The sequence below is a fragment of the Rhineura floridana genome, chromosome 1, assembly GCF_030035675.1.
Source record: "Rhineura floridana isolate rRhiFlo1 chromosome 1, rRhiFlo1.hap2, whole genome shotgun sequence".
Classification (NCBI taxonomy): Eukaryota; Metazoa; Chordata; class Lepidosauria; order Squamata; family Rhineuridae; genus Rhineura; species Rhineura floridana.
Window position 1 is genome coordinate 255,265,819 of NC_084480.1, and position 16,204 is coordinate 255,282,022.

Sequence of the window (16,204 nt, forward strand, 5' to 3'; positions counted from 1 at the left end):
AGGTTTTGTAATTGTGCAGCTCAGATATGTACAAAACACATAGGATTGTATTCAACACTTTCAGTCTACTAGCACAAAGTCCCTTGTGCTAGCAGAGGTCTATTTCTCAATGTTGTGCAACAGAAGAATACAGTGCAATGGCAAAACATTGTACAATCTATCCATTTGTGGAACCTCTTGCGCATGAAGATCTGCTTGAGTAAGATGAGTTCAGTGCTGATTCTCTTCAGTTTAGTACTTCACTGGATAGAGCCCATATTTTTGGATCCATTTTTTGTCAAGTCAAATGTAGACAGTGATATGCAGGATGAAATGTAATATCTTGATGATCTCACCCATAATTGCTTGATCTACTTTGTGTGCATTTTGTAGCTATTTGTTGGAAGGTACCATTGCCATAAACATTTCTGCCACTTCTCTAACATGTAGAATTTTCCATATCCTCAGATAAAGGGATTTTTGAAAACAGTAGGGTAGAAGACATTTCCCATGCTAATAGATTCAGCATAGTGTTAGGAATGAGTAGTATCTAATGTGGGAGGTTTGGGTAAGATTGGGTAATCTTAATTGTGTGTCTTTGTGATGCCTGTTTTGCAACTGTTATCATAAAATAAAAATGCTGTAAGGCCTTACCAGGCTACCTTTGAAAAAAAGATTCTTTTCATAAAAGGTTTCTTCCTTTCTAAATAAATAAAGAACAGAGTAACCATTGCTAGTCCACTGTCTGATCTCTAGAACTTCCTATTAAGCCCAAAACATGGTGCAAGAAACATACTTGGGCTGCTGTTTTAGAGACTTGATGATGTGATAGGAAGGATATGTGCAACATCAAAGAATGATCTTGTTATACTTCTGAAGCATGACTTCTGCAAGTCCAAGTGAAATAATGGGTGCTCATTTTTCTCTTGAATGTGGCAAGTTTAATAGCCTTGGATTGTTTTTCATTAGTGGTGTTCCAAAACCTTCCTTCATTTTGCTGGTGGTATATATGTATTGCATGTACATGTGCTTTTTTCATTATCCAGATATTTCTTTCATCTCTCAAAGCCCAACTCCTATGTGATTCCCTGCTGGTTTATTTCAGACCAAAGCTGAATAATTTGGAATATGATCAAACTTACCAGCTAGAGTCTTGTGGCAAACAAATGTTCCTTTTCTTTAGCATTGTGCTGAATGGGACATTGTTTTACTCCTAGAAATACAGCTATGGGCTTGTAGTAGGATAATTACAAACTCCTTCACAGAATTAAAACAGAGTGATTTTTATTTTTGACAGGCCACGACTATTGTTGTTTTTTATGACTTGGTTATCAGTGATGCAATTTTAATCTGTAGGTAGATGTCTTTCAATAAAATGTGTAAAATCTCTTTGGGGCAGCAGACGGGCAGAATTTGGCTCCTAATGTATGCAATTCGCCTGACAGCACAACTAGTCATCTTTTTACAAGCTTCCTGCAGCCAGCCCTGCCATGAAGTAACATTTCAAGCAGCAAATTCCAGAGAGGGTGTCATTTTCCTACATCCAGACTCCATCTCCCTGAATCATTATTAAAAGAGTATTTTAGAGTAGGGACAGGGGCATTGTTCTGAGTTTTTGCTTCAGGTGTGAAAATGTTTAAAGTCAGGCAGATTTTGTCAAGTCATCTGTGTAAATACAATCGTTATAGAGCAGAGTATGCAGCACTGTTCCATTCATAACTATTATTTAAGAATACCAAAGAATGTATGTTCATACTTGGGAAATTCCTAAATCCTTTCTTGCCTGAAGATGAAAACAAAGTGGGATAGATCATTTCTAGAGGGGTAGCTTTTGCAGCAAAACCAGAGTCTTTGTGGCATCTTAAAGACAAATACATTTATTATGGCATAAATTATTGCTCCTTCTGGGAGAAAGGGATATAAATTTAATAAATGAATAAATAAACAAACAAATAACTAACTAACAAAAGTATAGTATGCTGTACACGCTCTTAGAGGAACTATTTATACATGAATCCAAACTGGCATGGGAGCACAGTCAAGTTATGCAGAAGCATTTAACTTTAACTAGGCATATAACAACAACAAAATCTTAGGGATAAGTTAGACTAGTCAGTCTCATAGGAGCCATTCGCAGACTTTTGACCTGGGTAGAATGAATGTTCAAGGGTAGCAAGAGGAGCATTGTAGTAGCTGGCTTGGTCTTCAACTAATGTACATTTGCTTGAATGTCAGAAGGGAGCTTAGGGCTCATCCAGATGACTGCAAAATGTGTGACACGCCCGCTATGTGTGTTCATTATTTTTCGGTCGTCCAAATGACGTCTTGCGCTGTTACGCATTTTTGCGGGTTAAATCTGCTCCTTGCAATACCGGCAAAAATGCGATTTGCTGTTTAAAATCGGGAATCATCCGCTGCACCTTCAGGAGTTAGGATGCAATACCGCGGACTTTACAGCTGATGGGCGGTTCTTGGGCATTTCCCTTTATCCCTTCTCCTCATTCCAGCCAATCATGTATCTGCACTTTTGTGCATGTGCGAGAATAAGCCCGGGAAAATTGAACCAATCATTGCAATGGTGGGGTGTTGGGGGGGTCTGCAACTACTGCGCAGATGCATTTTATTTTTTGCCAGCCTGCAAACTGGGCGGCCGCTCTGGGTGAGATCTGCAATGCACAGCAAGCGAGAAAGGGGTGGTGATCGGTTTCAGCCTGTCTCGGAAAAACTTTGCCAATTTCATTCTACTCGCTGGGGTTTTTGCTTCAAATCAGAAAAGCATACATTCGTTTAAGTGTAATATCGCAAATGCAAACAAGAAAAGGGCTTCTGGCCCGTTTCAAGCCTGCTCCGGAAAGCTTTGTCAATTTCATTCTCCATGGGAAGGAAAGGGAGCTCAAGGCTGCCTGAGAACTTTCCCCAAATCCCCAACTTGCAAGAATCTGCTTGGTTCCACAGTAGTAACTGCAAGGCACATTGCAGGCTCTGGTCTTGGTGGCCTTAAATGTAGGGGTGGTTAGCAGGGAAGGGGAAGGAAGGGCACCCTGCCTGCTTCACACTTGCCCTGGGCTCAGAGCACTCGCAAACTTCCAGAGCAAAGGAGATCGGCACAGACCTGGCCCTGGACTCCACGCTCTACCTGGCTTTTAAGAGCAGTTAGGTTTTTTTCCCCTTTTCTCTCTCTCCCCCTTCTTCCCTTTTATTTTGCCCCTCTTAAGGATGAAAAGAGTGTTTTTTGCTCTCTGCAGAGCTGCAGAGCTGCTGCTAATGCCTGCTGCCAGTGCTTGTTAATTTCACACTTAAGTGGAAATTGTTTCAAGGGAGCACATACATTGTATCCAAAACAAAATAGTTGCAAAGCATAATAATCTTATCCCTTTATGTCCATTTTGCTGAGCTGCTGCTGCTGCTGCTAGCTGCTGCTTGTTAATTTCACATTTAGGGGGAAATTGTTTCGGAGTGAGCAGATACATTGCTCACTCACCCTCCTCTAGCTCCCTCGCTCGTCCTCCATTACAGCAACTTAAATTCAAATTTCTCGCTCTTGCATCCAAGCACCTGCATGTGCTTCGGTGCAGGGAGCACACGTCATATTCTGTGGACCAATTGGCTCATAGGGGCGGAGTTAGAGGTTGGACTTTGGGGAAATCTGGAAAGAATGTTTGATGTGTGGCCGAAAAAACAGCGGTTTTCTGGACATTTTAAAAAGTAAAAAAAACAGGCGAAAAAGCGGGGGGGGGGAACAGAAGTGAGGACTATCCAAGCACAACGCGAATAGGCAAAATGTGGATTATCCAGGTGAGTTTGGATGAGCCCTTAGATGTGTGTAAGTGCGTATATGTAGGTCTCTTCAGATGGTCAAGCAAATGTGCATAGGTTGGGGGATGAAGGCAAGTATAGCAGTGCCACTCCCCTGTGAATATGTTCATTCTACTCAGTATATGTCTGTAAATGACTCCTGTGTATATAAACCTTTGAAGTTGTCTAAAATATGTGAATTTGAAGTTGCTGTAGCTCTTTCCAGGCGAATAATAGAGAGCATTGATTTAACGGCAACAAACAGTGTCTACAAAAGGAACCTCATAACAGAATTGAAAGGTAGGTATTAATGAGATCTAACATGGCTAACAGACATTGTAATGAGCTATTTCACAAAGTTTTTATGAGGATACCCATGAAAGCATTACACATTAATACACATTATTATTAGGATACACATTAAAGGTTTGCAAATGATAATTTTGCATCAGTTCCTACTGTTTGATTTAGCAAAATGGATGGTGTCTACCTATTAAAACTCCTCTTGAATGAGCTACAGTAACTGAATACAGCCTTGCTCAGCTTGAATTTAGATTGCATGTCTACTCTTCTGCAAGGTATCATATGATATATCTGTTAAGCCAATTCTATTTCCCTGTGAGGAAATTTCTTTCAAGCAGACTCATAATAGTGACTATTTGAAAATTGAATCAGGTTGCTGAGATGTATGATTTTTTGTACAGCTGCTGTTTAAATAATAAGATCTTGGTTTAATGCAAAACATAATGCAAGATGGATCTCTTTAGCAAAAAGATGAACATATAATCATTTTTATTGTAGTGTTCATTAAACAATACATTAATAAAGATGTAAATAACAAAATAGAAATAATTATTTGTTACAAATCAGCTCATAACGATTGCATTAATATTTTAGAGAGCTTCTAATAATACATGTGGAGAAACATTTCCCTGAATCTTGTCTGACCAATACAATAAATAACAAAAAAGACCATTTTTCAATAATTTTATCATAGGTCTGTCCACCTTCCATGACTCAAATTAAATTGGTCAATTTGACCATTGAGATTAAATCCCAAGTTTTAATAACCATTCGTCAATAAAGGGAGGCTGAATTTATTTCCAATTATTAGCTATAATTATGTGAGCAACACTTAATAAATGAATAATCATTTCTAGATCTATTGGTAAAATTAGATCTTTAAGATATCCAAACAAAATGACCAATGGGTCCATTGGTAGTCTATAACCAGTAATGAGCTCTATTTCTTTTACAATATCTAACCAGAATTGTTGTAATTGTCTGTGTGATGCGTCCTTCCCTGGCTCTTCCTGTCAGGTTCCTACCTGCTCGTGGTTACTGCCTGTCTCTAGGCACCACCAGGGACTCCACCAGTCCGGACCGCACTCTCTTATGGTTTACCTATCCGCTCTAGCACAGATCTCAACAGATCCCCCTGCTAGGCAACCACCAGTAACGTCCCAATACTAGTATTCCCAGAGACTCTGAATACTGGTATTGTTATTCTCTTCACCGCTACCACCATTTGTTACAGTTCCCCTTCAGCCTTGGTCATTACCTTACCCTCCCTTCTGGTCTGTGAAACTCCAGCCAAGGATCAGGCCTTTGGTAAACCAAATTAAGTATTTATTAAAGATAACAAAGCTAACAAGATTAACAAGATTTCTTCTTAAGGCACATAAGCATATGGTTTTACTCAATACTAATCCGAACTCCACCTCCCTCCTTCTTCACGCCCTCCTGGCAAACAACTCTCTCAAACCCCACCAAGCAATCCACTCTTTCTCTTCTCCCCCCTATTCCACTCTCCCTCTTCCTTTTATACATTCAGCCATTTTAAACACTCAGCCAATCATCTCGCATTCTACTGCCCATTCACTCCCCCTCTTTCACTCCACTTACCATGTATCTTCTAAAACAACAACACTTACCATATATACATTAATATAGGAACATCACAGTCTGCAAGACCAAAAAATATGTAAAATGTCTGCATTGTTTGCCCTGAATCTCCAGCATTTACTATTATTGTTATAAACATAGCTTAACCGAGCTGATGTTAGGTACCATTGAAACATTAATTTGTAAAAGCTCTCCTTTAAACTAACACTCATTGTATAATTTGGAACCTTTGACCACAGACATTTCCAAATATTAACTGGGATTTCCTAACCTAGATTGATATTCCATCTGGATTGAAAAGCGTTATTTTGTTCATCTAGGTTGGTAATTATTTTGTACAGTATATCCTACTGAATAATTTTAAAGAGGTATCACTGACGAATAGAATTTCAAACTCTGTAACATTTCTCAATGGGCAAAACTTAGCTGTTAATAAAAGAACAATATTCTCTGTTTGTAAATTATGAAAAACCTGAGGTCGCTTTTGCTGCATCTCCACAATGATTTTATGGTAAGATTTTATCGTACAATTTTTGAGTAATTGTCTAATTTCCACAAAACCATGTGTTTTCCATACTTTTATATTTCCTAGCTAACGTTCATCTTGTAATTTTGAGTTATAGAAGAAAACTATCAAAGATGATAATTCCAGGCTCAATTTGCTCTTTTACTTACACCAAGTATTATATATTGCAAAGGTACAGGGGTTGGTTTTGATTATTTCCTGATCAGATCTTATTGTGTACCAAAGGATGTTACTTAAATTAGTTGTAAGGATTGATTGTTCTATAACAATTGATGCAGATTTTTTTTAGGAGGAGGTTGTCCAAACTTACTTTCTCTCTCTTTTCCTTCTTGGGCAGAGCAATCCAACTCAGGGAAGCTGGCACAAGGGGTGCTGGTGGGAAGGTCCACGGCATCATACTGCTATTCGGGAGCCTCCAGGTTGGCTGAACCGCCGGCTCAGCCAGGAGCTGTGTGCAGGGGACCTGAAAGTAAAAGCCGGCTCTCATAAATACTCCTACTGGGGAGTAAACATTCTCCTTCCGTTGTAATTATTTTCTTAGACCGACCTTTTTCCTGGCGTGACTTTGGCCTGGATCAGGACCTGCAGGAGCACTTTGAACATGAGTTGGATGTGGCCTAAGTCCCCCTGCCTTGGCTTTTCCTCAAGCACATTTCTGGAACACTCGTTTTTCGGGCCTTCTGCCAGCTTCCCTTCCACCAGGCTGGGCTTCCTTGGCTGAGCTGGCAGGGTCCTGGGTCTGCCGCGGCTGAGCCGAGATGAGGGGCTTCTGCTGGGGATCCACCATGTCCCTCAGCCTAGCATAAATAGCAATTGGATTGCACCCTCAAGCATTACAATTTCTTTTATTATGAAAATATGTATAACAAAACAAATATTATAAACTCATACACAAGATAAAAGTGGCAGCATGCATGACGAATTGCATGGCCATATGTAATCAAAACAAAACAAAAAAAATTAAGCCTAAGCCTAAGGAAGTTCTATAGGGCCTCAATCGGTCATATGACCAGTAGGTGATATGACCAGATTGTCACTTCAAAAAAAGAATTTCAAACAAAGATATGACTTCTATGTAGCCAGTTGAATGTATAATGTCTATACCCTCAGATTTAAAAACTATTGATGTGTCCAGTTTGCCTCTCATGGATGCTATAAATATAAGAAGAACCCTGCTAGATCAGACCAAAAATCAACCAAATCAAGCCCATCCTATCCATGGGGGCCAACTAGCTGCCTCTCTCTTTATGTTTGTCAATAAATCAAGTGTGGTGTAGTGGTTAAGGTGTTGGACTACAACCTGGGAGACCAGGGTTCGAATCCTCACATAGCCATGGAGCTCAGTGGATGACCTTGGGCCAGTCACTGCCTCTCAGCCTCATGAAACCCTATTCATAGGGTCGCCATAAGTCAGAATTGACTTGAAGGCAGTACATACTGCAAGTTTCCAGTGCTCTCTCATCCAAAGGAAATTATAGCTAATGGCAGTGTGGCCCTTGAACTGTTCCACTGGGGTGGGGGGAATGTTAAAACAATAGGAATTTGGTTCTTACCTGTGAATTTTGGCAAGGCATTATGGAAGATTGTGATGTAACTGTCCCTGTTAGTTGCTAATAGTTGTAGGGCTCATCCCGTTTGATGTCAGTCAGAATGCTCACTGGGAGTACAGAAATGAGCCATCGTGAAGGTTTATGTCCAAAGAGACTACATAGAAGAAAAATTGCTGGTTATTTTTTTTCCAGTATCATTGCAATTTCGGACTGGTCATTTGGTCTGTTGACAAATTTATTCTCCATGAAACTAGGCCTGAGCTCTGTGTGCTACTAGAAAATGAAACCATCTTTGAAAAGGAGGCTACAGAAGACTCTGAATCCTGCCCACTGGTTCTTTCTTACCAGAAGGTAATACATGCTCTCTTATTTATCTCTGTGACTTATTCATTATTTTTAAGGGGCAGGGAACTCTTTTGGATGTGGGGACCAGAATCTGGGGTTGGCATCCTTGGGCATCTGCTAAGGCCTATACCAAGCAGGGGATCCACTGCCAATTTCTGGAGCCTCCTGATTTTGCATTTTTGACTTCTTCTACTGCTGTCTGTTCACTTGCTCCTTTTAAGCAGGAACAGCAGCAAGGAAAAGGAGCTGTGTTTTTCAATCTCCTTGCCCTCTCTGACTAAGTGGCTATGTGCATTAGGCCCCATGGGAGAGGGCAAGTGAAAGAGCAGCGGACAAAGCAGTGAGGACATGAGCCCACTTAGGGAGCAGTCTTGGCCAACAGCCTGCCAGAACTTGCTGCTGGTCCTGCTAGAAATCACACTATCAGTTTTGAAATACATGTTATACAAGCCCTCCTTTTTCCTTCCTCCTTACATCAGTACTAGGTTCATTAGCTGCTACTCAGATTAACTCCAGAGAGGAAGCTGCTGCTGGAAGAGGCTGGTGAGAATGTGAGGGCTTGCACTTTCCTTCTGGAGACAATGGAAACAGGTCTCTGAGACACAATTTCAAAGTAGAGGGACAGTATAGTAGTACTTCAAGCTATATACCTGGGAAAATTCAGATCCTATTCTCACAAGGGAAATGATTACATTGATGTGTGTAGGTCTTAGCACAATCACCTATTGGCTAGTGCCAAAGACATCATTGGAATCCTTGTCTCGTATCCACCACCATTCCAAGAGCAATTTTGCAAGTCATTTTATAGTTGCTTTTTACTGTATACACACTCTTGGGCCTTTTTAAAAAACAAAAATAAAAATAATGATTCTAGTCTACTCTTCCTTCTGCAACCATAATGCCCCACCATTTTCTTAATTCTTAAAACCTACCTTTCACAAAGCAAAGAATGTTCCCCGATCCAGCACTAGGGTTTTTAAATGTTTTTAAATGGAGCAAACAGGCTTCACGACTGCAAGAAAGCTATTGCCCCTGAAGCAAGGCTCCATCGCCTTGATGCATTGTATGATTATATAGTTACCAAAGAAATTGCTCTGTAAATGTTATGTCTGCACACAGGCTTATTTACTGTCCTGTGACTACACTGGTCTGCTGAGGATGGTTAACTGAGAATTGCCTAAGACATTTTGTTAGGAGGTCTGTATTTTCTAAATGGGACCACTTTAGCTAAGAAATCCCTATCCTATCCTATCCCCTTAGAAATTCAATTTTTGGCTAACAAGGCTGCACAAATAGGGGAGTAGCAGAAACAGCAATAGGCAATACCTCTGCTCATTTCTTGGCAGAGTGATTTGAAACCCTGATATATGATTCAGAAGACTGGAACCCATATAGCCCCCACCCTATTTTTTTTCCAGGGTTGCCAGTTGTACAGGTCCTATGCATACAGTGTTATACATATTGGTTCTTTTATGACAATTGGATAAACACACATAGATCAGGATTGAGCCTTCCACCACGAAACTGTTATGTCCTTTTACACATATTCATCCCACTTTGATCATTTATCTGAACAGCTGCCTTGAGCATAGATTACTATGGAAAGGTGACATACAAATAAACCATGATGATGATAAGCAGGGTTTCTAAGACATAATAACTTGCTCAAGGCCATTTCATGGAAAGGAGAGAATTCAAGCCTGGGCTCTTTGCTATTGATTATTGCTTGTATGGAGATTTGAATTAATACTGTCATTATACTGTTACTTATTTTGGTAAAATGAATTGTTGTTAGTAATTAAGCATTGCATTAATGATTGAAATAGTTTATTATGTGATTTTGATATTTTCTCATTTTTGTAATTAATCTGTTATGGAATATAATGTATTAATATCTGTTGTGAATCCATGTTGAGTTCAGTCATTGCAGAAAAGTAGAATGTAAGTAAATCTAACTTGCCTTGACTCTCCCAGATCTAAATCAAATCTCAGTTTACTGGACCCCCCACTGGCTTATTAATTTGAAGCAATAAAGATTTTAATAAATCTTGTTCTTTTGAAAATGTAAACTGTCAGTCTCAGCAAAATTTGCCAAGTAAAGTAGGATTTTCAGAGGCAAGAAATGTCCCTTACAATAGCTTTTACAAGGTCTTTGTACCATAGGGTAAGGAAATTCACTTAATTCTTTTGTGCTAACAGATTTCCTTGCTAGAAATTCATCCCAGTTGCATTGTGCTAAGAACAATTAGTGTACTACACAAAATAATAGTGATATAGATGTTGTATTTTCCAGATCAGAGTTGAAAAATTGCCTGATCAGCAAAGGATGACCATGTTATTGGGTCGCTATAGTACAGAGCCTCAGTATCAACAGCTCTTCATCAATCTGGTAAGAGTGAAGCCAACTCTGAAAACAAACATTTCCTCCATGAACAATGTGTTTGTTATATTTTCTCTTCTGTTTATGACGGCTCTGTCAGCTACACTGATTTACATAAACACTGCCAATCCTGGGACGCTGCACTCTCAACAAAAGTAGCTGAGTACAAACAGCATTCCTGAGTTTTAATTCATATTATATAAACATAACAGATGTTGATACAATGAGCCAACAACAAAATACAACAAAGGCAACCATTTCAAGGGGGTTTGCAATTAAAACACATTCCAGATTGGCAAAAAGATCCAGTGTTAATGGAACAAATCATTTAAATGTCTGTGTTTGATTCTTTTGGAATTGCGAAGACACAAATGTATAGCAAAGTTCTTGAATTTTCCCCTCTTTCTAATTACACCTCCAACAGCACAGCAATGAAAAACTAATTTTCCTGTGCCTGTATTCCTGGAGATATTTTCACATAGATATCGTAACTGCTTTGTTGGAAAGCTAAAGCCAAAGGCAGCTTTGTTCCTTTGCATCTGTCATTAAATGACTAAAAGGATATAAACTAATGAACAACACAGTATGTTCTGTGAATGACAACATTTCATTTAACAGTAGCTGTAGGACAGCCTAAGGATTGCCTTATGTTTTTCTACAAGCACTGTCTCCTGTCTATGGCACAAAAGATGATTTTGGTAAATCATGGAGATTATGATGTGACATAGGAGAGGTGGCAGATAGTATGTTGGGTCCAAGTGTTCCAGAACCTTGATTTGTGCATTGAGAACAATCAGGAACTAATATGCATATCACTGAGCAGTGCTATGTGTACCTATAATGGTGCAATCTGCCAGGGACTAGCCAGTACATTCTACATCAGTTAAATCTTCTAACAGTTGTCAAGGAACCCCCAGCAAGCATGTATTACAGTAGGGTAGCCCAAGAACTATTAAATGTGAAAGATTGTCACCAAGGGAGGGTATGTTTCTTCATCTGAGGTGTTTATTTTATTTTTAGGAATTGTGCATCTGTGCTGAACTTTTTGCATTGACAATCCAATAAATGCAGAAACAATGGGTTTAACCTCAATGCAACTTTGTACTTGATATTTCCTTGACAATTAGATCATCTCTCTGCACATCAGCTGCCTGACTAGCATACCTGTGGCAAAATAGCCTTACACAGTACCACTTGTAAAGTATAGCTCATCTGACCTTTGCTGCACAGAAATTATCCCCATGGTTGTATGTGGTTCCCCCTCTCCCAAGAGATCATCTCTGTGTAGGAAGAGCATCATGTTTAAAGTGAAAGGTTGTTTTGCTCACTCTTAGAAAGAACGTGTGGCTGCATTGGTGCTTCAGACAAAGAACCTTGTATTTTGAGAGCAAGAGTGATATTGGTCTGCTTAGAAGCAGTCTTCTTTCTTTTCTGTTATTCTTTCTGTTTGCAAACCTCTGTTATGGAACATTATAGGATGTTATTAATTGTTATGTGACAAAACACAGTGATAAAACATATTAAACTTAATAAATTACTACATATTTATCATTACCATGCAGACGTCTTCAACATACCAATGGAATGTAGCTTTAACTGTCCTTCCTTGTATGATCTGTGTACATTCCAGTAATAACCTCATCTTCTAGTGGGAAATGAAACTTCCATTAGCATGTTGTTGATAATAATTTGAAAGTGCAAGTGAGATAAAAAATTGTATTGTGCTAACCCTGGTTTCATTTGGTAATACAGGTGTAGTAAGGTTATCCTCTTTTTCTCATAGTGTGCCCTTTCCTTTATCTTGCAGGACCCTTACATAAACAAATCAGCAGTGTCAGTTCAAGCTCATTTCTCACTGCAGCGCACATACATCATCTTTCGGTCTCTGGGCCTTCGCCACCTGACGGTTGTTGATTTGCAGAACCAGGTTGTTGGGATAATCACCAGGAAAGATCTGATATATTTCCAGCTGGAAGAGAAGCTCGGACTCCAGCAATCATTGCAGGACTTTCACTCTGATGACAAGCTTTTAGGCTAGGAAGTCATCTGAACAGACAATGCTCAGTTTCTTTTTCATAATGAACAAATATGTATATTCTTCCTTGAATTGGGGATGGGGGAGGGTTGTGAAAATATATCTTCTGCATCTCAAATTGCTAAGCATCAATTCTCCTAGTTACCATTAAAAAAAGTGACAAATAGAGTATCAACGCTTCCCAACTCATATACTTCTTTCTCATTCTAATCTCAGATAGGTTGTATAAGGTGCAGGGAACTGCAAACATTTTTATTTATATGTTTTATTGGTTTAGTTTGTGATCAGTATTTATATTGTAACATCTTACGTCAACTACATAGGGATCATGTATATTTAAGTGGTATAAAAGTTTATTAATAATTAAGTATTACTAACTAAAATAATAATAGGTGGTGAGGAGCTGCTAAGGGCCAAACAACATGTAACATTAGTCACTTAGCTCTGTTCTTAAGTGCATGTTTTTCTTTTTTATCAATAACCACTGCAGTGGCCCAGATCCAGGTGGTTGGGTGGCTTTAAATCTTTGCCACCCCCCCACTGTGAGCCTGATCCAGATAGGTCCCTTTCATCTGCGATTTGCATTGCCAACTCCCCCTTCATTTGTTTCAGTGTGACCTCTTTTGTCAATGGAAATTGCAGATGCAGGGAGCCAATCTGAACCAGGATCACAATGTGGGGCAAAGAGTTAAAGCCACCCAACCACCCATACCAGGGCCCCAGTCGTGACTGGGCCTGCTGTGCTGAGCTGCACAACTAATGCCACGTGTACTTGGGTCCTTAAAATAAAACAGAACTGTAAATAAGACCCCAACCAATCAGGTCTGTCATAGTATAATCTCTCTTTAGATTAGCATTTTTTGACAGGTGGTCATTGCTGAGATTTCCCTGCTCTTCCCTGAGGTTCCCTATCTCAAAATCCAGACATCACTTATCTCAGAACATGAAGGTCTGTCCCATGGTAAACAAACAAAACAAATTACTGTAAAATGCATGAGTTCCAAACAAAGCAAATTTATCCCCAGAGAAGTACAAGAAAAAAAATATTCCAGAGAGGTAGCAGTATTAGGAGAGATTTTTTTAAAAAAAAAATCCCTTGCAAAATGAAGATATGTATTGTTAGTAGTAATAACAATAACAGTAACAGTCACTTCTGTGAATTTTGACAAAGGGGGAAGGAGCTATTGAAAACTATGAGGAAATCTGATAGGTCTTTATTATTTCAGTAACATTAATGTCATTTGTTGATTTGAAATGCATCCATAGTAAACAGAGAAAAAAGATACTTTTACAGCCTTTGAGAAAACTGGTCCTTTTTTCTTTCTAAAGTTATGTTCCTAGAAACTGGAAAGAGCATTGAACATATGTCATTTCCTGGGAAAATGTGTGTTCTCAGGTGTAATGGTAAATTTCTCATTGATCTTAGTAATAAACAGAATTGCTAATGCCTTGTGCCAGTTACTGGTGATAGTTTATTATTGTACTAGGAATTGATTTTTGTGACATACAAGCATGTTAATTTGAGTGCTGGATACATTTTCCAGAGTTATTTCACTGATTATAGGGCATGTTGATTATAAACTTTCATAATGAGTCAAAGTACTACTTCTGTAAAAAAACAAGGTATAGTATATCCAAAATTCTTAGGTTTCACTGGCTCTATCCTTTTTCCTTGTTCCTAAACTTTTATCCTAGCTTTTATTCTGCATTACATTTCACAGTATGTTTTCTGTAAATTTGATAGAACAAGCCAGAAATAGTTATATTGGAGCAGTACATGGGATCGAAATTAGCCTACCTTTTGAATAATATCTACACAGTGTTTCCAGCTAAAGAGATGCTTGAGGGGGTATACAACAATTTATAATAAATTATAATAAATTATAATATGAAGGAGCCCCTCAAATTAATTTAAAGGGGAAAACACAGAAAAATAAAATTACCAGCAAGCAGAGAGACAATAATAACCAAAACAATATTCAAAAATAAGGAACTGTTTACTTGGTGCCTAAAAGAATAAGTGATGTAGTTCAGCAGGCCTATCTGTGAAGAGGGTTTCAAAGCTGTGGCACCATCACAAAGAAAGTTTTTGTTCTGTCATCATGTGCTTGCAGACCTAATCTGCAAAAGTACTGTCCACAGCAGGACTTTCTATGAATATCTCAGTAAACTGTAATCAATACTTAAGAGTAAAAATCTTTCCCCACCTACTTTGCATCTTAAAAAGAAAGACATTTTATCATTTATACTAATAGAAAGCTTTTAATAATCTTAGAATAATGGGATCTAATAATTCTTTATTTTTATTTATATTTATATAAAAATTTCTATCCTGTCCTAATGCTTATGTTCTACTCAGGGTAGCCACTCTTCATTTCTCAAATACGACTGGCATCTTGATTCATTTTTTGACAAATTACGTAGTAGTGGAAATATTTTCAGGCAAAGAGCAAAGAACTTTATTTGACTTGTCCAGTGAGATTAATGAATAATTACAATGCCTGATGTCATTGATTTATGATTGTAGTTGTTATGTGCCTCCAAGTCGACTACGACTTATGGCGACCCTATGAATCAGCGACCTCCAAGAGCATCTGTCATGAACCACCCTGTTCAGATCTTGTAAGTTCAGGTCTGCGGCTTCCTTTATGGAATCAATCCATCTCTTGTTTGGCCTTCCTCTTTTTCTACTCCCTTCTGTTTCCCCCAGCATTATTATCTTTTCTAATGAATCATGTCTTCTCATGATGTGTCCAAAGTATGATCATCTCAGTTTCATAATTTTAGCTTCTAGTGATAGTTCTGGTTTAATTTCTTCTAACACCCAATTATATGTCTTTTTCGCAGTCCATGGTATCCGCAAACCTCTCCTCCAACACCACATTTCAAGTGAGTTGATTTTTCTCTTATCCAACTTTTTCACTGTCCAACTTTCACATCCATACATAGAAATTGGAAATACCATGGTGTGAATGATCCTGACTTTGGTGTTTGGTGATACATGTTTGCATTTGAGGACCTTTTCTAGTTCTCTCACAGCTGCCCTCCCCAGTCCTAGCCTTCTTCTGATTTCTTGACTATTGTCTCCATTTTGGTTAATGACTGTGCCAAGGTATTGATCCTTGACAAGTTCAATGTCCTCATTGTCAACTTTAAAGTTACATAAATCTTCTGTTGTCATTACTTTAGTCTTTCTGACCTTCAGCTGTAGTCCTGCTTTTGTGCTTTCCTCTTTAACTTTCATCAGCATTCGTTTCAAATCATTACTGGTTTCTGCTAGTAGTATGGTATCGTCTGCATATCTTAAATTATTGATATTTCTCCCTCCAGTTTTCAAACCTCCATCTTGGTCCAATCCCACTTTCCATATGATATGTTCAGCGTATAGATTAAACAAGGTGATAATACATCCCCGTCTCACAACCTTTCCAATGGGGAATCAATCGGTTTCTCCATATTCTGTCCTTATGTAAGCTCTTGTCCAGAGTATAGGTTGCGCATCAGGACAATCAGATGCAGTGGTACCCCCATTTCTTTTAAAGCATTCCATAATTTTTCACAATCTACACAATCAGAGACTTTGGTGTAATCTATAAAGCACAAGGTGATTTTTTTCCTGCAATTCCTTGGTCCATTCCATTATCCAATGTATGTTTGCAATATGATCTCTGGTACCTCTTCCTTTTCTA

General features: G+C 38.7%; 1 protein-coding gene across 1 annotated transcript in view; it reads left to right on the forward strand.

Annotated features, from left to right (window-relative positions):
* Window positions 1-13,787, forward strand: part of LOC133377364 (chloride channel protein C-like) — a 159,697-nt gene extending 145,910 nt beyond the window's left edge. Inside the window, exons 14-16 of the mRNA XM_061611327.1 lie at window positions 8,010-8,106; window positions 10,394-10,489; window positions 12,288-13,787. Coding sequence (XP_061467311.1) covers window positions 8,010-8,106; window positions 10,394-10,489; window positions 12,288-12,518 — 424 coding nt within the window. The 3' untranslated portion in view covers window positions 12,519-13,787. The remainder of the gene's footprint in view (window positions 1-8,009; window positions 8,107-10,393; window positions 10,490-12,287) is intronic.
* The last annotated feature ends 2,417 nt before the right edge of the window (window positions 13,788-16,204 follow it).